At 36.0% G+C, this 25,520-nt stretch overlaps 1 protein-coding gene across 2 annotated transcripts; it reads left to right on the plus strand.

Moving 5' to 3' along the window:
• Positions 1-1,759: 1,759 nt before the first annotated feature.
• On the plus strand, positions 1,760-23,710 carry LOC131047388 (caffeoylshikimate esterase). Of its 2 annotated transcripts, none has more exons than XM_057981254.2 (8): positions 1,760-1,900; positions 3,865-3,894; positions 7,950-8,076; positions 8,214-8,360; positions 22,044-22,174; positions 22,454-22,591; positions 22,981-23,079; positions 23,164-23,710. In XM_057981254.2, exons 1-8 carry the CDS (start codon positions 1,895-1,897, stop codon positions 23,398-23,400), a joined length of 915 nt encoding a protein of 304 aa, XP_057837237.1. In that variant the 5' UTR covers positions 1,760-1,894; the 3' UTR covers positions 23,401-23,710. The 2 variants fall into 2 exon arrangements, with proteins under 2 accessions (XP_057837237.1, XP_057837235.1); XM_057981252.2 differs by having other exon boundaries at positions 1,884-2,540.
• The last annotated feature ends 1,810 nt before the right edge of the window (positions 23,711-25,520 follow it).

Consider the following 25,520-nt stretch of genomic DNA (forward strand, 5'->3'; position numbering starts at 1 on the left):
TTTCAAACTCAATGGCAATGTTCATTTGGCTCCACGATACTCCAATAATCGGGTTGAGTGTTGGAGTCACCTTTATGTGGGAAGGAGACATGTAATAAGCCAAGAAAGTTAAGCAATCTCATGCAAAAATTGAACCAATACCTTCAAAGAAAACTAGCTCTAATACCATGTTGGAATCAATAATGAATTTGAAAGCACAATATAACCTTCCACTTAGTGAAACCAAATTAGCTCAAATAAGATGTCTATCGTAAGCGTATGCAAAATGTATAGAGAGACCTTGCATATAAAGGCAAAGAGGAGGCAAGGAAAAGGTAGGAGTGAAACTCTGACTACCCTTCCAAAGGTGCAAGACTTATGAGCTCACATGGTAAGGTGTGAGCAAGGTGCCAGTATGCATGTACTAGGTGTTTCAAATAATGAGGATACATGTCTCAACCACATGAGGTGAGGCAAAAACATAAAAGAAGCACAAGTAAGTATAAGCTAAGTGTGAATAGGCAATCCTAGAAAGGTGATATCCCAACTAGATATGTAAAGAAACTATTTACACTAAGATTATATGTGTGTAAAATTGATGTGGAGATAAGAGGTCTAGATGAAGATTTGAATAAGATGACTAGAAAAGGTTATTTATTTATCTACCCATTCTATACATAGCATACTCTCGAGGGAGATGCATGGTCACAATGTATTTGCTCCTATCTATCTGAAATTTATGTTGCTTATTAGTTATGCTACATCTTTGTAAATTTATATACTACATAATCAAGAAAACAAAGGTTGACATAGAATTTAAAATATTTAAGTTTCCATGTGTGATGCTTCATCTCTTGATGGCTAGAATTTTGGTTGTGCTTTGTGCTAACAAGAGGCATGGATGGAATGACTCTAGAAGGTGCATTTGATTGTTGTGAAATGTTATGAGATATTGTATGAGGCTTTTATGGGTTCTAGATTGTGCTCTCTATGTGTGCTAATGATCCTTGGCACTGCATGGTTGGCATTTGAGCAAAGGGTTGTACACAAACTATATAATGCTTGAGTTCTACATGGTTCCAAGCATTACACGCGTGACACATGAAGCAAGGAGTTGTGCATAGGTGTGTGACATGATTATTGGCATTGCACGATAGCATGTGGCACAATGAGCCACACATCAGATTGTGCATTGTTGTAAAATGATAGAAGCCGATTCACAAGCTTATATAATAATTGTATGCGGGAAAAGTGGGTTGATAAAACTTAATATGTGAAAATATATGGTGATCATAGTTGATTCTTATGTGCATTGCTAGTTTAAAGGTTCTTCTATACATAAAAAAAGTTTAATAAAAACAAGTAAAATCATTCCCAAAATTGATAAACGTAGAGTAGCTTTTAAGAAAGACAACAACATTTTCTTGTTCTCATTATATATTAAGTCCATCCCCCAAAAATATAGAAGGTCCCATACTATAAGAACATTATGAAAAAGAAAAACATTGAAATGGTGTAACTATTAGCATTAGTTATTGCTAAAAGAAATCATGACACCACCACGTTCAAATTTATAAATATAAAATTCTAATTTTATCCACTACTATAAATGTATCAAATACTAGTGAATATTATTCTAGTTACCTAAGAAGTTTTAGGAAGCCCCCTTCATAGAACCACCAGTTTTTGGTGAAAGACTAATAAAAGTTCTCCACATTATCTGAATTATTTTAGAAATCCCCACACCATGGGACCGCCGGTTTCTTCTCACATGCTGAAAGCAGACGGCAATGCTACCCCATGACAGGTCAGCTTTGAACTGTCTGCAATTCAACTCGTGTTTGTCTAGAATGATGATCGAAGAGTCTACTCAGCAAAGTCAAACCTCAGTCCAACCATACACCAATCATGGGAAATGCAGGTAGGTATTTGGGTGTTATTTTGATCGCACCTTTTCTTCTGAATAGGCTGGGGAGTTCTATTTTTAAAATCTCACTCAGTGTTTTGTTTCAGTACATTTTCTTTTATTGGAGATTCCCCATATTTTCTTCTGGATCATGACCTGAAAATATTATTATTAAATCTACGTTCAATGTGGATTTGGAGAAGCTGGGTTTACAATAGACTGATAAGGCCACGTAGGTCTGGAGTCTTGCCTGATGAGCTCTGGTCTGCAAGATACTCTTCTGGACATTTGAAATCCATTAGACAATAGAGGATCACAGTTTCAGAGTGTCTGGATGGAAGCCTTATCGTCATCCAGGATAAGCCCACATGGATCTCTGGTTGGTTTGGGTATCACTAGAGATGGCCTAGGATGGAGCATTAAAGAATACCCACTAAAGAAAGAAGTGAGAAGAGATAGTGTTTCTGCTGTGAAGTTAAATAGCAGGACCGTGATTTCAGCAGTGCATAGGATCCATGGGTCCAAGCTCATAGAAGGTGTAGATGAGGAGATGAACAAACTTGCTCAGGAGAATATGGATTATGCTCCGGCAAGGAGACTAGTTCGTGACGCATTCACCCCAGCTCAGCAGAATCTGGATCATTGTCTGTTCAAGGCGAGATTCCTTGGTACTTTGAACTTACAATGTAGTTTGACCTTAGTGAAAAAACTGGAGGATTGCATAATTGCTTAGAAGTATAGGATCGTTGGATTATAACTGACTAGCTTTACTTTTGGGAAAAAGGTCAAATACTAAAAATTAGCCAATTGGCCAAACAAATACTTAAAAAGTTTACTAAAAAGAGAACAAGGACACAAATTAACTACCTGGTCAGATGAATTTTGTGGCTGATTGTTTACAGTGTGCTTATGGTGTATAGTAGGGCGAAGTCACGTGTAATGATCCAACATTTTATAATAATTTCTAACTCATCCCGCATAACATTTCAATCTTGATTTTTTAAATTTTTGAATGTGAAAGTCCAGAAGGTTTGAGGAGGTTACAGTGAGCACGGGAAGGTCTTTTGTTTCGTTTTACTTGTGACATGGCTTATGATGCTATCTAAAGAAAGGAAAATCCCCCCATAGGCTAAGTTCCTTTAGTGATCGGGGTTTGCATAACATGACAATTCTGCATCTGTTTGCCTTAGTTGTGGGTAGTTCGCAAAAGCCTCCGTGAACTGGTTGGTCGCCTTACTTTGCCTTTTCCTATTGCCTCATCTGCTGATGAATTATGGCATTGGGACCTGTGAAGTGTTGTATGTTGAAGATGCAAGTCAGCAAGGGTTGTAAAAATAACCGTCAACCGGCAAATGCCATCTCAAATTGTTAAGCTAGTCGCAACTGTTGTCTCTCTTTTAAACATCACCTGCCTATAATACTGCAACCAAAATAGCGTTGTGTATTAACAGTGCACACAATTTAAATCATATTCAAAGTATTAACCCATGATCTGTGAAAATTAACTGAAGCTCCCGAGCTAGGCCTGTTTTGATTTTACTTTTAGCCTTAAAGAGTGATGTACTGTATGCATTATGTTGACCATTACATATTGAGATACTAATAGATTAAGATTCTAATAGAATAGGTTAGCATATTGTGTTATTGCTTTTTCTCTCATAACATCATCCATCACAGCATTGCACCAATGTAGTGGTGTGTAAACATGCTGATCACTACAATGTCAAAGTTCAGAATTGGTGAAAATTAATTGAAGCAATCTAGTTTCATCTTGCTATTATGTTGAGCTTTGAAACGTGACGGGCTGGATATATCATACAGACCATAGCATAATGAGATTATTAAGGGTGTATCATCAATTGCTTTTAGGTAATTAATATCTGGTGTTGTTGATGAGTATTGCATCTCTTAATGGAGAATTATGCAGTTATGGGTCTTCCAGAATCACTCTCTTAATAACGCTTTTTTTCTACTTGCAGATGACACCATCGGGAGTAAAGACTAATGAGGTATGCTTTTTACAATTTATTTTATTCTCGAGAGTATGATACATTCCTGTTTTGTGACATGAGAAATTCTTCGTGCCTTCTGTCAACTTTTATGGACTTAAAGAACCTCTATATCAGTTTGAATTTTTACCAAATACACATAAGTTTTATTATGTCTGCTTGTGTTCTGCATTGCATTTCAATGACAACCACTTAATCATGACAGAATTTAAACCTGTGTTCTGTGTTTCAAAATTTTCCAACTGTGCTTTTGTCAAAATTAGATTAAAATATAAAACATGTTAGCATCAATCTTTCTCCAGAGCATCTCTTAATTTTGAAAAACATTACACTATACATTGGTCAAAAAACAGGAGCAAACAATTATATCCCTACTTCATTGCCTCATTTTTGTTTAACTGAAGGCCACAAACTCTTCCTGTTTACTCGATTATCTGTTGCATAAGTGCAGACTCTTGAAATTTGAAGTTATTTGAATCTATTCACATACATGGGTGCATCAATGTGAATATTTGCTATGTATTTTTATTCGGGTTAAAAGGATTGCCACAACCCTGTTTTAGCACAACTATTGATCAGGCCTCTCACACTTCACCACCCAGAAAGTATTCTAATTAGCCATATTTAGCATAGGAGAAACAATTCATATAGATGGATGAAAGGAAAGTTTAGTGGACCGCCACAACAGATGATAGGCTTTTTGTATTAGTGGAAATGCAGATTTGACTGGGATATTCCACAAATCCATCAAAATGGTAGGCTGGGTTGATCCTTGAACAGATTGGTCATTTCCCACTAACAAAACCATTGGTTACAAGTTTTATGTTTTCAGTTTTCATTTACTTGTTATTTTCTTCATTCTTACATAAGAACCAAACATTTATAAGCATAGTAGCATTCTGTTTATATGGCATTGACATGGTGTTGTAAAAGTACAAGTGGAATGCAATAACGCAGGTTTTAAATGGAAAAAAATCTAGCAACAAATGAGGAACTAAAAAACAATATAATATTTAATTTTGCTATTTCATTTTAAATATAATTTATATAATAAAAATAGATGTCACACATTATAAACTTGCTAACTGTAAAACATTGATTAGGACTTAAAAAAATATTTTTTATTTTTATTGAGAGGATTTATGAAAAACAAACAGCTGGCTCTAAAAATCTAGGTCATTCTGTCATGAAGCATTATCTAATATTTATTGGCAGCACTATTCTTAATTTAAACCCTTATGAGGTTATAAATTAAAACTGTGTTACTGGATTCACGTGGGGACTGACCAAATCCATGTCCGGTTAGAACCAGATCTGTGGTCTGGTTTGGTTCCCTTGTCGATTCTGACAGCTGTGGCCATGGAGAGTTGGGTTCATCTAGGACGAATTTGAGAGATCTTGAGGAGGATCTAGATAGATCCCAGCAAACCCTCAGAGAATCCATTACATTTTTGACAATTTTAATTTTTTTTAAAACTGTTTTTTTTTGTTTAAAAACACTTTTGACTTTGATCTGGTCGCCCTAAAATAAATTCCTAACTCTCTAAACTGCCAACTAAAAAATTTCAACACTAAAACAAGCTCATATTAGCTCATTTTGATTGCAAAAGACAAATACCATTACAAAATGCTAAACTTTCATTCTTGCTTATCATTCAACAAAGAGAGCTGAAGGCTGATCATTCCAATTTGCTCCCTCCTTTCACACAAACAACATGGCTATGAGTAATGGGACTCGAAGTTGTGGAAGCCAAAACATCCTGATTTGGATGCTTCCACTTCCCAAAATGTTGTACTAGAGGAGTCTGAAAGTGAGCACACTTTAATTACAAGTGACAATGGTAGTGTTTGTGGTTCTTCAAGGGTTCCTACATCATCTAATGTTGACGATGATGATGGTGTTGATGATTTACAAAATCCATGTGATGCAGGAGCATCCACAGGGACCTGACAAAAATAAAGATCTCCTGCACTATTTCAAACCAACGCCTCAAAACTTGGTGCATTACTCTCATTGACAAAAATAGGCGGTGAATGGACAGCAATCGATTCTCATTCCGTTAAGTTACAATTGGAACTCTGAAAAGGCAATAAAGTGGAAGGGTATCGGTTATTTTTGAATGACCAAATGTAGTTTATAATTAGCACATGTGTTAATGAATGGGGGAGAGGAAGCAATGCAGGGGGCTATATAGTAGAGACTAGAGCCAATGCACAAGGAAGGGGGCAGCACGTGGAGGAAAGAGTGAAATGTAGGCTGCGTAAGGAGGCGATGTAAATAAAGTGCTGATTATTAAATGAAACGTCACAAGAGGGAAAACGAATGAACATCCAATAAAATTGCAGGTTGTGTAATTTGAAAAAAACATCGATCCAAAAATAGATTTCAGTTTTTAATATGACAAATAAGATGTAAAAGAGGGTGAGTGAGATTACAGGGGGCTTGGTGGTGTATGGTAGCATGGTGGGCTGTGAAAGGGGAGAGCAGAGAAAGGAGGACAGAAAGCTGCAAATGGAAAATGGAGTGTAATGTTGGTGGGTAGCAACTGAGGAGAGAGAGTTGGGTTTGGCCTGAAGGAGCAGGTTATAAAGATTGAGTTGAGAGACAGAAGAAGATAAGTTGCAGAGAAGAGTTTGATCTATTGTAGGGAGCCTATATCCCTAAGATAGGGTAAGGGCCTGTATCTGTAAACTTTGAGGGAGCCTATTGTAGTTTGGTTTCTGAGCGCCTTGACAGCATAATTATTTCCTTCTTCCTTAGGACTGGGTAGTAACAAGGATTGAACATTGCATTAGAAATTATGGATTATGAATAATAGAATTAATTATTAAGTATGATAGATTGGTAATTTGCTCAATAACATTTGATATTGAAACTATGGCAGCTTCAAGTATGGAACATTACAGTACTCAGCAAGCCCAAAATTTTCGACTCGGCAAATACTCGACTAAAACTTGGCAACTTAAACCATGAGGAAGGGCTGGCAGATTTTGAAGAGCCTTGATGATATGAAGGGTGGAAAGAGAAAATGCATAAATTCATAGCAAAAGAAAAGTGTGAAAAACATGTTTTACCCACATTGACGTTTTTACCTCTGTTTTTCCTGTGTTTGTAAGAATTCATGGTACTTGCCAACTTGGTGAGTACTCACAGAGTTTGCAATATATATATATATTTTCATTTTTTTTGCACAGATGAACCCAAAATGAATCCAACCCCCAAATATATTTTACTAGACCCATGAACCAAATCCGCAAACCTGAACCAGGATCCGGATCAGAACCAGCAACTTAGAATTAAAAGGGAAACTTTCATTATGGTTTTGAATTTAACTTATAAAAGAAATCGATTTAAAGTAAAAGAAATTTTAAATACCCTTTACCCTAACCTTAAACCAAAAATGTTCAGTTTACCTTTGCCTTTGTATTTTGTCTCTAAATGTCAAAGTGAGTCAAAAGATATATATGTTTAAAAAATCAAAACCACTGCTTGAGAAACTTGGAAAATAGCATTGCAGTGGTGGGGTTTTCAAGTTCATTGCTACTATAGATAAAAGTTGATATCAAATCCTATTTGACAAATATTTGTGTTTGTGAACACTCGGCATTGATAGTTATATATTTGTGTCCACGCGTGATTACTTCTCAAGTTTTATCTTCAGCCTTTAAGCATAAGATTAATTTTATATCCAGTGAAGTTCTGATGATGAATGTTTATTGGCTGTTTATTTTCACAGTTGATTTGAAAGAATTCATGTATGCTTATGTCATAGTATTACAGTATACCATTGTCATATGTGCACACTTACATAATTTTCTAGAACTTAATATTGTTATGCATCTGTAAACCTGGATATAACAACCCATTGCTGCCAGTTGATATCATATGTGTATATTGAAGGTATTTTTTGATGAAAACAAATTCATTCTCTGGCTTTTGACTTTAACCACTAATAAACAAATAGTAACAGATTAAGAGCCTAAATGTTTGCAAGCACTAGAAGAAATTGTATATGCTTCTTCAGTTATAAAGAGAAGTTAATCTGAATGAGCAGAGTTATGAAACAAACTCACGAGGGCTGGAGATATTCTCCAAAAGTTGGCTTCCAGAATCCATTCCTGTGAAGGGCATTGTTTGCTTTTGCCATGGATACGGAGACACCTGTACATTTTTCTTTGAGGGTGAGGTGATTGTTTGACAAAAGCAGAACTATTTTATTGTTTTTGATTTCTTGAAAAACATTTTTAAAGTCAAATCTCTGAAATTTATTTTTGCACAATTTAATGAGTGCATTTTTAAGGAATTGCAAAACTTGCAGGAATTGCTAAGAAAATTGCTGCTTCTGGATATGGTGTATTCTCGATGGATTATCCAGGATTTGGCCTTTCAGAAGGTTTGCATGGTTATATTCCGAACTTTGATGAACTTGTTGATGATGTTATCGAACACTTCTCCAAAGTTAAAGGTATGTGTCTGCTGAAGAAATTGTGCTTAAAGTTCCTTGGCATTCAAGGGCGTGTAACTCAGACACTGTCAGTTATGTTATCCTTTAAGTTGCATAAAAGAATGACAAACTTGGTGAAGCATTATCACAGCATAATAGGTGAATGCTCCAGAACTCTGGTAAACTAAGAAAACTTTAAAATAAAAGAGAATGGGAAAAGCTTATAGCAGAGATAGCAAAGAAGATTTGGCTACTAAGATGAGGTAGGGTATGGTATATGACAAAAATCACGTTAGAGGCAACTGATCTTGTATAAAATGGAAAACTGCATCAAGAGGAACTCAAGTTGTTATCAATCGTTGCCTCCTGTTCACTCATCCAGTGTGTACAACTGCAAGTTATAGACTCTAGATAGCACCTTGAAGTCCACATTCATTACTTTTCAATTTTCTTGTTGCTGACCTTGCATTTATAGGTTTTAAGGTCTTCTTATCTGTAACAACCACCCCTAATTTTTTAAAGATTTTTCAATAAGAACAATAACACTACTTGCAAAATTAAGCACTCTGCTGTCATTAAAGTCCGATATAGATTTTCAATCCACACATTACAGCTGATACAATTGTTTGGAAGATAACCACTCACATAGTGGTGCCAATACATGAAATAACTCAAATGTAAACACCAACTAGAAATACCTTGGAATCTGAGGTTGGAGGTCTGATAATGACTCCAAAGGTGCTGCTGCTACAGGCAGAGAAACAAGATTATTTCGCCCAGCACTTTTCTGAACTCACCACCTGTAGTCACCAAGGCTTTGAACTGAAGCCACACCTTCAAAATAACACCCCAAACACCTTGCAAACTGGCTGCTATGAATGAGAACTGGTCTGCTACATATTTCTGAGCATGTAGCAGGTTTGCAACAGCAATTTAAACTACTCATAAATACATCAAACCTGAGTTGAGTGTTGCCCAACACCTTGCAAACTGGCTGCTATGAATGAGAACTGGTCTGCTACATATTTCTGAGCATGTAGCAGGTTTGCAACAGCAATTTAAACTACTCATAAATACATCAAACGTGAATTGAGTGTTGCCCAACACCCTGCAAACTGGCTGCTATGAATGAGAACTGGTCTGCTACATATTTCTGAGCATGTAGCAGGTTTGCAACAGCAATTTAAAGTTTAAACTACTCATAAATACATCAAACCTGAATTGAGTGTTGCCCAAAGGTCATCAGCAGCTCCATATGTTCCCAGCAGTCACCAAAGGCTCCCAAATTGCAGATACCAACAACCGAGCAGACTGAAATGAGATTGTTCAAGCATTCACCACTGAAAGTGGCACTAGAATTAGCAGGGTGGTGTTGACGTGTATTTTGTACACCATCATACACAGAATAAAATACCTAAGGGTATCTTATCCTCTCTTGAGAAAATAGTCTCTAACTGCTGAAGATCTGCAAAAAGGATCAGTTAGGTAGACTCCAAGGTTCTTTTAGTAGGGTCTCTACGTGTGGACAAGCTCTAGTGGTATGATGTGATTTGCTGGGATCACAAGGGGACTTACATGTGATGATTGAACTTCCGATCTGCTTTGCTGGACACAGACTCTTACTAACTTAGATTAAAAAATGGAAAAAGGATGGGGGTGAAGAGAGGATCTAATCCTAATACTAAGAATGTAGGAGCAATGACTTGATTTTTGATGAAACTCTAACTAGATCTTGTTTTGACATCAATGGAACATCTACACAAGACTAGTGCGATCTTCTAGGGAAGCTTTATGATGTTCAAATCATCACCGCAGGCATAGATACCATCCAAGTTGATGCATATCAATGAAGAGGCGACAAATTGAAATTGAGCTTAAGCTGAACGATTCCAGTCGACTACACAAGGCAAGTTTGCAATCAACAAACTGCTAGTAGTATGGATGTACGAATTCCACCATCAATCAATCACATTCCCTCCATTCATTTAATCATCTACCATCTAAGATTGAAGACTCAACAAGAAACCATGCAAATTGCAAGAAAAAACGACATATTTCACCATTACTTCAATGAAAATGGAGTTTGTTTACAATCAATGGCAACAATTTCTTGCCTTGTCCTCCTATTCTACTCTCTAACTACTAACTACTTTCAACTATTTCTAACTATCTCTCTCTAATTCTCTCTAATTCTTTTACAAATGAAATGTCTGGGCTTATATAGTGCCCACAATACAATTTGATGGCTTAGATCAATTCAAGATCAATGGCCAAGATTTTACAATGGAAACCCTAATTAGGGTTTGTTACAACCATTACATAACATTTAATGCTTGACCAATGACAAAATTGTATTGCTTGGACACATGTCCCTTCTAGAAAAATCGACCAATGGATAGCCGGGGTAGGTACATCGGAGTTTGTGCCACCTTCCATGAGTTAAGTACATTGAATCTGGACATGCTGAGGTGGACCACACTGACTGGAGAAATGATGACTAGGACGCCACCTCATCTGACACTTGTAGCTTGCTAGATATTCAATTTGATGTCGTTGAGAGGCTTGCTTTAATTAACTCTTGTTCTAACTCCTTTTGTCCTTGATTTGCAGGAAGATGATGTACCTCGCCTTGGAACACTGGATTGAAAGAGTTCGCCCTTGTCCTGGCTTGATCGTCCTGGCGAAGACCGTCCTTGATCCGGCTTGATTTTCCTTGAAGAGATCTCCATTTGATGCCTACACAACATTTCAAAATTAGTACCATGATTTTGCAATACATAACATAAATTAGAGAGCAAATTTTAGGAAACTTAATGATAAGTCCTTTATTAATCATTTCCTAAAAAAGACTGAGCTAAGGCAAAACAAAATTCCAAAATTCAAAATTAAGGAAATGACGATGAACAATTCAAAATCAAGACAATAAAACCAATATCGCCATACCTCAGGAGAGAGCTAACTCTAGAATGCAAATGAGAAAAATTTGCCTAGGCAAAATTGACGTATAGATAGTCTTCAACGTGATCTTTTCTTCAAAATATCAATTTCGCCACCTTTTGAGTTGTCCTTGACGTGATCTTCAATGCCTTTGACAATTCGCACCAATAGAAACTTCAAGATTCGCACCACCTTGCTTGGAATGAAATTCGCTCCTTTGAATACAACTTCGCACTTCTCAAATTGCATGTGAATGAAGAATGATAATGTGAAAATGAAGATTTCACCACCCCCCCTTTATAGCGCTCACACCACAATTACCATATAGGCCGACTTGGTGATTAAATAAGGCAATTTAAATGATTTTTAAATAAATACAAGGGCTGACCTCCCTATCTAAGCGCTCCTCTTGATTTTTATTAATTAATAAATAATTAATTAAATGCCTTTATCATTTAAATTGACAAATTCGATTTTTACAAGGCAAAATAATTAATTAACATTAAGCGCAATATTTAAATGCTATTTTTAATAAAATATCGATTTTGTTAGCATTTAAATAAATTTTAAAAAAAAAATGTATCTTAAGCGCCAAAATGAAAAAGTGAGAAGATACGTACCTCATCGCCCTGGTCCCTGACTGAGGGACAGGAGCGATCCATCAATTTGGTCATGATTCTTGCAATTTTTACGTCCAAGGTCCTTATTTCCACGTTGGAATTGCCATTTTCGCTAGGTCCTTTGAGCTTAATTGACTTGTTCTTGCAAATGAATGTCCTTTAGATATAATATCGCCCTGGTCCCTTGGAGAGGGACAGGAGCGATCGCCATTGTTTCTCCTTGATCTTGCATCTTTGAACTTCAATCTTCATTGTGGGGACAAACAACGTTATTCCTTCATTCCTTTCTCATTTCACTTGAATTTTACGAGGCGCTTTGATGTTTAGAAGATCATCGCCCTGGTCCCTTGGAGAGGGACAGGAGCGATCCTTGTGTCCTAGCTCAAATTTGCAAACTTTTGATCTTCGTTCTTCGTTCATTGCCTTCCAAAGGACGTCCTCGATCTTGCCCACCCTTGCATTGTCTTGATTTTGTCGGAACATGAGTGTTTTAGTAAAAATCGCCTTGGTCCTTGTCCAAAGGACAGGAGCGATATAGTCTCTTTAGCTCAATTGATGATCATTTAACGTTAAAAACCTTTGAATATCACCTTGTTAAGACGCCTTAGACCTTGTATGACCTTGCAAAACATTGACTCAACGTGATTTTTGCATGAATTAGCCAATATATTCAACATTGCTCTGGTCCCTTCCTGAGGGACAGGAGCGAACTTCATGATTTTGAGCTTGTCATTGCCTTTTTCAACTTGCCATTGTCTTCATTGGGTAAAACGTGGTCCCCTGATCCTCCTCAATCACTTGATGCGTGATAAACTTTCAAAATTCATGCCTTTATGTAAATTTCGCTCTGGTCCCTTCCTGAGGGACAGGAGCGAATTAGGATATTTGGTGCAAATCCTTCATCTTTGGTAATTTTTGATGCTTTGTGCTTGATGGAGACGCTTCGAAACGCCTTTGCCACCCTTCACCTTGACTTGGAACGGTTTTGAACTTGAAGAAAAGGCAACATACTTATTGTATCGCCCTGGTCCCTTGGAGAGGGACAGGAGCGATTTTGCTCTTGTGGGCCTCATTTCACTTCATCACCTTCGAAAATTATATTCAACGGATTCGCAATGCCTCCTTTCATTCATTCATGCCTTGAGATCGGTTGAAATTTGGCGAGAAAATCATCTACAACAAAAATCGCTCTGGTCCCTTCCTGAGGGACAGGAGCGAACTTAAGCATTTTGGTCCTTTGTTGACGTTTGATAATCTTCAATTTGTCTTCAACGGGTTCGATTGACCTCCTTTCTTGCCTTCGAACATAAAATTTGCTTGATCTTTGCCCAGATCGTACCTTATGAAGAATTTCGCTCTGGTCCCTTGGTGAGGGACAGGAGCGCATCGCCTTGGTCCTCCAGTGAGGGACAGGAGCGAAATTCGCTCTGGATCCTTAGTGAAGGACGGGAGCGAAATTTGACTTTTCGCACTCTCTATCAGGATAACTTTTATGGAATATAACATTTAAGTATAAGAATTATACTTTAAGTTATATTCCATATATACTTTCAGGATGTTTGAGAGTGGTTTCAGACCTCCAGGAGTTATATTGCAAAATCTAGTTTTTGGAGGTTTTTTCAGTTTCCAGACTTAGTCAAATTCAGGATCAGGACATTCCAGACTTAGCCAAATTTCAGGACATTCCAGACTTAGCCACATTTCAGGACTAGGGCATCACTCAAAATGCAAAGGCTAACTAACAAAACCCTAAAAAACCTAAAAAAAACAAACCCTAAAAAGCAAAAAACATGGGTCCCCATTTGCAATGGGGCGATGTGTGAAAACGTCACAACAGGTGGCTAGGCTAAAATGCACATAATCGTTTAAAACTCCATTTGCTCAATAGAAACAAGTGCAAAAATATTGCCGAAGACCAAGGCACCTCCAATAGTGACTAAAGATCATCAAAAAGTTAGGTGCTCAAGTTAGTTAACCCTCACACCAAGCTTCAGCCATAAGTTCATAACAGGAAATGGTACACACCCTAGAAAAAATTAGAAACCTGCAAATAGCTCTCAAAAACTCCTCAAATAGGGTTGCCCAGCTATAATAAATCTGTACACACAGTTTCTCTTGGTTTGGAACCCATTTAATCCCTTTCCCAGCTGAAAATTGGTGGTGTGGCCCTGCCAGGGCATCACCATGAACAGTAATTGTATGGCCCAGCAATAGGATTCCTGAAACCTATCAACATATGATCATCCTATAATAAATCCTTGCTCTAGAAGCCTATCACAAACCTGTGCAACTATACATCCATCACCATACTACAATGTCACAACCAACAGATTAATGCTCCTCAATCATGGAGGAAATCTGGTAGTATAACCCTTCATCCACCTATAACTTCATATCACTAACCATGTGCTTGCTAATATGGACTTGGAAAAAAAACCACCAAGTGGTATTATAAACCATCAAATCAAAATTATGAGCTAAGTGGTCAACATGCAAATAAACCTCATGGTATGTGTTTGGGAGTTACAAGAACCTTTCTAGAAGGAACCCTCTAAAAGCGACATTCTATTTTTAGATATGACAAAATAGTCTCACCTTCCCATGCATTTAACAAGTCGGGCCAAATCCAAATGCCCCATTTGTTAAGTGTTGATGTTTTTTTTATGCACAATCAAACACATAATAAATACCAAGGTATCTTATCCTCTCTTGATCAAAATCTTCCCAAATGCTAAACTATGTGATCAATTGGAAGACTCCAAGGTTCCTAATGTTGGGTCACAACTTGTGGATAAGCTCAATGGTTGATGTGATTGCCGGTAATCCAAGGGCACTTACAGTGAATATTTGAATGCTTGAATTGCTGGAACTTAGATTCTCATTACTTGCTTGGAAAATAAAATGGCAAAAGGATAGGGTTTGAGGATACTACACTACTCCTAAGAATGCAAGAGACGATGAATAATCTTTGGTGAAACTCGACTAAGCCTTGCTTTGACGTGCAAAACAACAACTCCACAAAGCTTAGTGCGATCTTCGAAGGAAATTAGATGATTTTCAAATCATTATCAAGCATAGACACCGTTAATTGAATGCATATCAATGATTGAATAACAATTGAACTCAAGCTCATTCAAGTATTCCAGTTGACCACACAAGTTGAATTTGCAATTAACAAATTGCTAGTGGTATGGATTAAGAGTTTCACCATGAATTATGCACAACGCTCTATCATTCAACTAATCAACATGAAAGCAAATAAGAAGTAGAAACCATGTAGCTTGTTGAAATAACACATTTCACCATATTTTCAATGAAAAGAGTACTTCCATTTACAAGCCTTAGCAACAATTTCTTCTTCTCTTCCTATTCTACTCTAGCTGCTATCTGCTATTAAACTATTCTTGGACTCCTAACTATTAACTGTTAGCCTCCTATTCGCTATTTTTCTGCTATTCACCTTAACAAATGAGAAGTTTGAGCCTTATATAGAGAGCTCTTTACAATGAGTGGCTCAAATTGATTCACAATCAATGGCCAAGATTACAAGATGAAAACCCTAATTAGGGTTTGTTACAACAAACTCTTCTCAGCCAATGAAATAATTACAATATTTGGACACGTGTCTTCTCTTGAATATTTGACCAATAGATAGTGGGGGTAGGTACATTGGAGTTTGTGCCTCCATATGATGTGTCAGGTGCACTGTATCCAGACATGCCGATGTGGAACCTTTTGATTGGTTGAGTAGTGACTGGGATGCCACCTCAATTTGCACTTGTAGATTTGATCCATCATCATGAAGGGATGTCGATACTTCGGGTAATATCTCTTGATACTCAACATCTCAAGCTCGCTCAATGTGATGATGGTGATGGGAAGCATCGTTATGGTCAAGCCTTGATATTACCTTTGCTTGCTTATCTTGCCTTGAGATGATTGTATGATCTCTTCTTTACACTTAAGGTTTTGGCCTCTTCATGTCATCATGATGCAATGAGAGTTCTTGAATACCTCAAAATCCTTCCTGTGAAGTCACCTTTCTTGATACCCTTGTACTTGTCGATGGAATCTTTCCTCTTGAAGACATCTTCCTTGTATCCTGGATCTTGAGCTTGATGTAAAAAATTTCATCCTTGGAGTACTGTGCTGATCTTCCTACAATCTGCCCCCTTTGATCTCCTCCTTTACCACCTGCAAAACAAACAAATAGGTATCAAACACACATAACATATACCTAATTCCATCCATCTTTTATTCCTTATGTGTTCTGATTTTGTCCGATTTGGACGATTTTAACCCTGAATTGATGCACCTGATCCAAAGATATGTCTGATAGTGCTTAGGAATTTTGCTGATGTTGGAGGTAGATGAATGAATTTGCCTTGCACCTGATCAAATTTGCTTTATTTCTAATCAAATTTGCTGTTCTTTCTATGATCAGATTTGCTCCCTAGCTGATTGGGTTCGCTGCTTTGCTGATTATAATCGTTGCTTTGCTCTTAAATTCGCTTTTTGGAGAAGGAAATCGCTTTGAATTTGTGATTAAATGACTAATTTTAACTTGACCTTTATAGGCTTTTGAAGGAAAAGATGTGTCTTTTGGGTTATAGGCCGACTTCTAAAGGCTTAAATAAAATTAATATCATCTCCCTAAGTGGCCAACTTGTTTGGCATTCAACACATTTTCTTTCTAATTTCAAACTTTGGCACTAAAATACCCCTTCAATTGCTGCTGGGCGTGGTTATTGGAAGTTTGCTCCCTTCCATTGGCAAAGGAAGTGCATTGAATTTGCCATCCAGCTTGCTCTTAGCAACTTTTCATCAATTCATGCCTTAAGGTTTTGTTCTCCATGCATGTGAATTCATCAAATTATCTTCAAAGAATGCCTTGGAAGCCATGTCGCTCCTTTCCATTGGCAAAGGAAGTAGGTTCGCTCCCTTCCATTCGGAAAGGAAGCGAATTTTCTGCAATGAGAGAGCAAGGGAAATAACTTAAATTTCAAATTTTCCAGCATTATTCCATCATGTCTTCATCAATTTGTTCTTTCATTTGTTCAAGTTCACCAAATCACCTTCAAACATGCAAAGGAAGTGAATTTGCTCCTTTCCATTGGAAAAGGAAGTTACTTCGCTCCCTTCCATTGGCAAAGGAAGTTACTTCGCTCCAATGAGGGAGCAACTGAAGTTTTCATATACTTAACCAAATTTTGCCCTTGCAACCTGCCTTTTGACAAAGTGCAATCAACCCTCTTGGATGACAAGGAAATCTTGCATGCTTAGTGAAATTTGATCCAAGGGATTCATCCATCAAACTTCCTTCTAATCTTGTTCAAACTGACCGACCTTGACCTCTCATCTCACATCACCTCGTTTCACATCTCACATTTTGCTTCTATGAGGTCAAGGAAGTGCTACCAATGCCTTGGAAGAGCAAAGGAAGTCATTGTCAGTGCCATTGAAGAGCAAAGGAAATCTAACTATACTTAGTCAAATTTCGCCTAAGACACCTCATCTCACATCTCACAAGCCAATGATGATGATCAAATGGAATGATCATCATATAATCATTCATTTCCTAAGCTTTGACAACTCACTAACTTTTCTTAATCAAGAGAGAGAGACTTGACTTGATTAGTTCTTGACCAACTATACTTCTTCAACGCAAAGGCTAATAGCAAAAGACTACCACTATCCTAGAAAGCAAAAAAAAGTGGGGGGTCCCCATTTGCAATGGGGCGATGTGTGAATATGTCACAACAGTAAGTCAAACATGTAAACCACAAAATCATAGTCTTACATGTAACTCTTTATCATAGATTCCACTTATTACCACTTACACACAAATCCCAAGTTTACACATAAAATAATATTTTCACAACATTATAGTCCAATGTGGATTACAACATTGTTCTATGATGACTTGCAAGGTGAATAGCACACCTAACATGACAGGCTTGATGGACAAATCTAAAACTAGGGATGGAGAGTGTATGGGAAAAGGATAGAGAAATTTGGGATTGAATGGAAGGAAAATTGGGAAGGGTGAAGGAAAATGGGAAGAGCAAGGGTATATCAACAATGAGGAGGAAGAATGCTATCAGGGATGAAGACCTGCAAAATATGCCTTAGACTTGGGCTCTAAAATCTTCTAGCTTCTTGTTTCATAGGAAAACTTAGTAAGGAGAGAAAACATAGTATATAGAGATGTAGTATATGCTTGCTTTTTATCTCTTGTTATGTTTAAAATGGGGAATATTGGTCTTTATTTTGGGCTCCACTTTAATTAACCGTTTGAACTTGGACTGAATTAAAACTAGGCTAATGATTTTTGACACCTGAAACTTAGAATCAAACAGAATTAATTCAGTCTATTGCGTCTGGGTGGAAATTATATTTAAATTTTGTCCTAAAACTTTCAGGATTGGTTCTAAGCATGAAAAGATGCTTAGGGGTCACTACGAATCAGTCCAAAACTTGGGGTAAGACTGAAAGTCAAGGCAAATGATCCTAGAACACACCTAGGGGAGTGCTCACTAGAATGAGTGCCAAAATATAAGGTAGAGATTGAAGAGTAGGTAGTTTCCGACCATACACTACCATACAAGTTGAAACTTGTAAAAAACTTAGGAGCAAATTCTGTAGATTAAAACAATGTAAACAATATGGAAATATAAAAAAACTATAGGAATTGATTCTTCCTCAAGAAATTTACTCCTAGCATCAGGTCAAATTATCTAGTAAATATGCAAATGTTTATTGAATACTAAATTGGACATAAACTTCAAAGAATCTTAGAGTATATGACCAAGAAGTTTACATAATTTTAGACATCAATTACATTTTAACCATACCAAGATACCTCCTGAAGTGATCAATTTTCACTCTTGCTAGGGGTTTGGTGAGAATGTCAGTTGTCTGATCTCTTGTATTGACATATTCCAGTCTTATTACCTTTCTCTCTGTGATGTCTCTTACATAGTGATATGGGATCTCAATGTGCTAGGATCTATCATGGAAAATTGGATTCACTGAAAGTTTAATGCAGCTCTGGTTGTCACAATGAATGATAGTAGGCTTCAGACTTTCACCAAACAGTCCTACTATCAATTTCCTCAACCATACGGCTTCCTTAGCTGCCATGGATGCAGCTATATATTCAGCTTCTATGGAGCTTTGAGCTACGGATGATTGTTTTCTGCAGATCCAAGATACCATAGTTGATCCCATGCTGAAACAGCATCCTGAAGTGCTCTTCCTGTCTATCACGCTTCTAGCCTAGTCTGAATCAAAGTATCCATGTAGGTTCAATGCAGTGTGTTCATAATGCAGTCCATAGTCCAAGGTACCTTGAAGATATCTCAATATATGCTTTACTGCAACCAAATGTATTTCTTTGGGTTCAACCATGTGTTGGCTGAGTGCATTTACTGCATAACATATATCAGGTCTGGTATTGACTAGGTACATTAATGATCCAATAATTTGTTTGTATAATGTTGGATCTGCAAATTTGGAATCTGCTATAGCTTCTTTTAGTTTATGTAGGTTTGTTTCCATAGGAGATGACATTGGCTTACAATTCATTATTCCAAATCTCTTCAAAATGTCAATGGTGTATTTACCTTGATTTAGATAAATACCATCTAGTTTTTGCCATACTTCTAATCCAAGGAAATAATGGAGTAGACCTAAATCCTTCATCTCAAACTTTGAAGCTAGTTCTTGTTTGCATTTTGCAATGAGATGATCTTCACCTGTAATTAATAAGTCATCTACATATAATATGAGTATCAACATTTTACCTTTGATTATTTTGAAATACAGATTTAGATCAGCAATGTTCTTAGAGAAACCTATCTCTAATAAGTAACTGTCAATTCTTTCGTACCATGCTCTGGGAGCTTGTTTTAATCCATACAGTGCTTTCTCTAACTTGCATACATGTGTTTTATCATTATTTACCTCATAAGTGTTTCGCCTTCAATTGTGAAAATCCCTCTCGATCACTATGATCGAAATTGTCACAAGTTGACTGAACCATCTTCTCCCTCTGAAGCTCAAGTTCTTGTATCAACCTCTTGTCCTCTTTTGAAATGTTAGACTCCCTCTGCATTTGGTCTCAATCATCAATTCGTTTATAAGCATCAATTTATTTCTCCCTTTAATTAAATTTTATTGTGCTTTTGTCCTTAAGTTTAAAACATTTCTTTTCATAAGGTGAGCCCATATAGGAAATATCACGCATGAATCATCTCTCATCATAATTCCCTTTGAATGATGTAGAACATTTTCATAATTTTGATCAACACTTTCATTATGATCTGCCACACACAGTCGTTAGTAACTTTTGCAATTTACCAAATTTATCCAATCTCTTCGGTGAGATGTTAGAAAAGCTAATTACAAACATTTCCTCCAAGTTATACCAAGATCCAACAGTTAAAACCAAAGTTATGACATTTTCCCTAAAACTGCTAACGCTAGGTAGGGTTTCAAATGACCTGCACCAAAGTCCTCATATCTTGCACAAAACTGAATCAAATTTGATGAGATAAACATATTTGAAAACTAGAAACACAGATCTTTCCATCCATATATTATAGTCCTCATTTTGAGGCCAACCAAGGGCCGTACAATGGCATATTTCAGACTGAAAATTCTAAAAAAACTGAATTCTCCAACCATCTCCAACCTCCAAATTAAACTTCACAGGCCTGAGCTCTGATACCATGTTGATTTTCCCAGGTTTTATTGGATATATTTTAATGTATATATCTGATTCAATCTGATACTTGCATTCTTGGAATTCTATGTGTTCTCAAATTGAATAACATTATACTATATATATTCCTTTGGAGAGGCATGTCCTTGAACGAACATGTCTCTCCTTTAATTATAATAATTTAATCAATATTATAATGTTTCATCAATCAATTATTAATTTAGAATAATATAATAGATTAATATTGAATATTAAATTTTATATGATTAATAATAATATAATAATATAGCATAATAATATATTATTATTAATCAACATATATGTATTCTAAATGATCATTCGACTGAAGCTACAAACATTAACATTTATTTTGGGCTCCACTTTAATTAACCGTTTGAACTTGGACTGAATTAAAACTAGGCTAATGATTTTTGACACCTGAAACTTAGAATCAAACAGAATTAATTCAGTCTATAGCGTCTGGGTGGAAATTATATTTAAATTTTGTCCTAAAACTTTCAGGATTGGTTCTAAGCGTGAAAAGATGCTTAGGGGTCACTACGAATCAGTCCAAAACTTGGTGTAAGACTGAAAGTCAAGGCAAATGATCCTAGAACACACCTAGGGGAGTGCTCACTAGAATGAGTGCCAAAACATAAGGTAGAGATTGAAGAGTAGGTAGTTTCCGACCATACACTACCATACAAGTTGAAACTCGTAAAAAACTTAGGAGCAAATTCTGTAGATTAAAACAATGTAAACAATATGGAAATATAAAAAAACTGTAGGAATTGATTCTTCCTCAAGAAATTTACTCCTAGCATCAGGTCAAATTATCTAGTAAATATGCAAATGTATATTGAATACTAAATTGGACATAAACTTCAAAGAATCTTAGAGTTCACTACAAAAGGTCCAAAAATTGTTCTTTACAAAACAACTCAAACGAGATATTTGAAGTTCTTAGTTTATATTTTAGATGATCAGTTTGCCCTAAGAATCATTAAGTTAACTCAATTATGATATATATTACATCATGCTTGCCTCTAGTCCCTAAGGGAATTGTATCATTTGATTTTACCTGAGCCAAATTAAAGAATTACTAGTTTGGATGTATTTAGTTTGCAGTCCTGTCAAAGTAATAGTTAAATAAAATTTACTGCTCACCATCCATATTTATGTCTGTTATCTATTGTGATGTTTTATTTGTCTTCAGATTCAATATTTAAATTTCTTTTTGTCTCTAAATAACTTTCTCTTCTATCTAGAGGTAACTCTTTTAGGAGAAGTGTTAAAAACTGCTAGCTGTAATGAAATTAGTATATTCAATATTTAATAAAACCTCATCTACCTATAAATCTAGATAAATGGATCTGCTTGTGGAATCTTCTATATTCTAACGGATTTTTTAAGGAAATTCAGCACAATCAGATTTCAAGGATGTCCCTTGCTTTCTTTTTGGACAATCCATGGGAGGTGCAGTAGCCTTGAAGGTGCACTTGAAGCAACCTCGTGAGTGGGATGGGACAATTCTTGTTGCTCCTATGTGCAAGGTAACATTTATGGCATGCAACTAAATGTTTCTGTTACTTCTAGCAGCTACTACAAAATCACACTATATGGTGCTGATCCCTTTCACCAAAGATAATGGCTACTAAATTTCATAGTATTGTCTCCTTGTCTTTGCATTTGCTCTTCCCAGTATTTCTATAGATTTGGGGGTCCATTTAGAGATACTTGCTCTTTTTGGCACTATTACTTTGCTTATACAATTTATTGCATTCATCCATAACCAATAGTTTTTGTTTAAATATGGCTTCTTTGACTTCCAGATTGCAGAGGATGTTACTCCACCTAAACCGGTATTACAGGTTTTAGGATTGTTATCCCGGATTCTCCCAAAACAAAAACTGTTTCCTCAGAAAGATATATCGGAGCTGGCATTTAGGGAACTCAAGAAACGAAACATGGTTAGTTCTCTGTATAATGTTGATTTTGTACTTTTAAGCATTACTTGTTTAAACATTCTTTTGATTGCACACCCATTAACCTACATTTCTTAAATTGTTTGATGAGTTTGGTTGGTATAGGACTATTGACTCAGTGATGTGATAGGCACCATCTCCTCATTGGACATCCCATCTTGTTAATCTATTCACTGTATACATTCCCACTGATTTTTTTTGCTCATCCAATGACACTTTCAATCTTGTTACTGTTGTGTAAAGATACGTTTGACATTTCTTTTTGTCAATCTAGTTTAAAAAATTTGAATGCCCAAGGATAAGATAATTAAATCATCTTTGCTAATAAATGATCACAATTCACATTCTGATTTATTTTCTTTGCTTATTTTTAGGCAGTATATAATGTAATTGCCTATAAGGATCAGATGCGCCTTATGACTGCTATGGAGCTCCTAAAAACTACAGCAGAAATAGAAACTCAATTGGAGAAGGTATACATTTATGATTCGAAGTATAAATCAGCTCCAAAATACTTATTAATTGGCAATTGAATTAACTTGATATTATAATTATAGGTATCATCTCCATTACTGATATTGCACGGAGATGCTGATCAAGTTACAGATCCTTCTGTTAGCAAAAGTTTGTATGAGAAGTCGAACAGTTTGGACAAAACTTTGAAGCTTTATCGAGAAGGATATCACTGTATTCTTGAAGGTGAACCTGATGAGAGGATATATGAGGTCTTTGATGATATGATTTCTTGGCTTGAGGCACACTGTAGAAGCAGAGTGCTGAATACTTCATTGTGATCGCCATTTAATAATTTTCACCGCGAATGGAGAATGTTTTGGCATATACTGTTACAAACTCAGAACCAATAAGATAAAGAGTGTGTTTGATCAGTGGGTCCAAGTAGCTGTGCATGTATGCAATATGCATTACTGTTGCAGTAGGTGGACTGGAAAGTTTAAGGACTGGAATAACCACGAGTTCAAATCCAAGGAGTAATAAATTTGAACACAATATAATTTAAAATTTATACACTAAATTGATGTTTTGCTATTGGTGACCTAAAAAAGAACGATTACCTTTTAATATTAATATTGTTTTATGTGTAACATACAACAATAAGACGAGATTATTAATGCTAATAGCTTTGCCACAAAATTACAAAGAAATTGAACCATAGTAAATTTGCATTTGACAGCCATGGTAAATTTAATTTTGAGGGAAGATGGTGGGATGAAGTGATAAATTGTTTTAAGCAAAATTAATCGAATGAAGGTAAAATATATGCTTCTTTATCTTCAGTGTTTTAGGATGTGGGAAACTGAGTAGCCTAATTTGCTAACTCAATAAGAGGATACTGGAAATAATCAAAGCAACTTAGAGGTTATCGCATTCAATTATTTCTATTCTTAAGATGAGCATTCAACTGACCTTTGGGAATATTTTTGCATTCACTTCACATTTTTTAATATGTTTGATTTAGAGTGGAATTTTTTTGCTCTGGCTTTGGCTGTAGCAACCCCACCTCATTTACACTTGAAGAAATAAGAAAAATGGAACAGTATATCTTAATTTTATCTACAAGCTTTTGTTACTCAGGAGTTCTAAGAGCCAGATAATAGGTGATCTTTTCACATCTTTGTAGCTCTCAGTATATTTAAGGGGAACAGATTGCTCAGTTTGTTTTCTTTCAATTTTCGGTAAGTATCAAGTTTCCTTTGTTGAAATGTATTCTTGAAGTTACCGCCAAGATATAATCTGGAATTCTTATTGAACAGGCTTCTGTCTATGGAGCATGATTGAATCTGGGGAACATCATTTTGCTTTGATGTTTGTTCTGCTATACATGCTCAACATCGTGTTTTTGGATGGTTTTCCTTGAAATTTTCTGTAGGTAAAACTGTACTTTCTTTTTCCCCAGGCAGGGAAATCCACCTTAATCTTGTTATTTGTAGGGTTTATATTGGCATTAGTTAAATTTTCTTGTACTTGCTTTGTATGTGCTCAAGAATTTTTTGTGTTTACTGATTCTTGCCGTCTGGTTAACATTTTCCAGAACTGGCAACTGCAGCCTCAATTTAAGGCAGAGTTGTTGATAACTAAAGCATGATCCAAAAAGGCATATTTAAAAATAGCTTTGGACTGCCCTATTTTAACTATTCTTAAGCTATTTAAAACTTTGAACTATTATCTGGTCTAAGTTACTGGTTTGGGTCAGGGTTCAAGTTCGGGTTCAGTGCTTCAGTCAAAAAAACATTGGGGGTTGGGTTTGTTTTGGGTTTGTTTTGGGTTTGTTTTAGGTTTGTTGAATAAAAAACACATAGAAATCAGAAATATAATCATATTTGCAGCAGTAATTAAGTTCAAAGCACACCACCATATTAATAGTCAAACTCTAGAGTCATGATATAAATTAAACTTTAAAGTTAAAAAATAATATTATCAAGTGTCATCAATCAGCTATCATTGATGAAATATCATCACCATCCATATTAGATGATCGATATAGTGGTGAATTAGAAGAGCCACAAATAGTGCCATTGGCATTGGCACTACCACTAGCACTAGCATTTTCATTAGCACTCTCATTTTCACAAGTTGCTCATAGTCATCGTCAACATCAAGTGCAAATAGGCTCTGATTTGGTATCCCATGTCCTTGTCTTTGCTTTTTTGTAGCCACTTTGTTTATAAGTAGTCACAAGTTTGAATGCATATACATCAAGTATGCCTTTTTTATTGTCTTCAAATGCATTTTATTGAATGAAAGAAGGAGAATGTGCTCCAATTCCTTTCAGATGTAGATGAATTTGCAATTTATTAAGACAATTAGAGAATTAAGAGTTACAAAATTTGAAAAATTAAATTATAAAATATAAATAAAACTTATAAGATAAAAGCATTTTTTATAAAACTTGCTA

This window comes from Cryptomeria japonica, chromosome 2 (assembly GCF_030272615.1).
Source record: "Cryptomeria japonica chromosome 2, Sugi_1.0, whole genome shotgun sequence".
Taxonomy (NCBI): domain Eukaryota; kingdom Viridiplantae; phylum Streptophyta; class Pinopsida; order Cupressales; family Cupressaceae; genus Cryptomeria; species Cryptomeria japonica.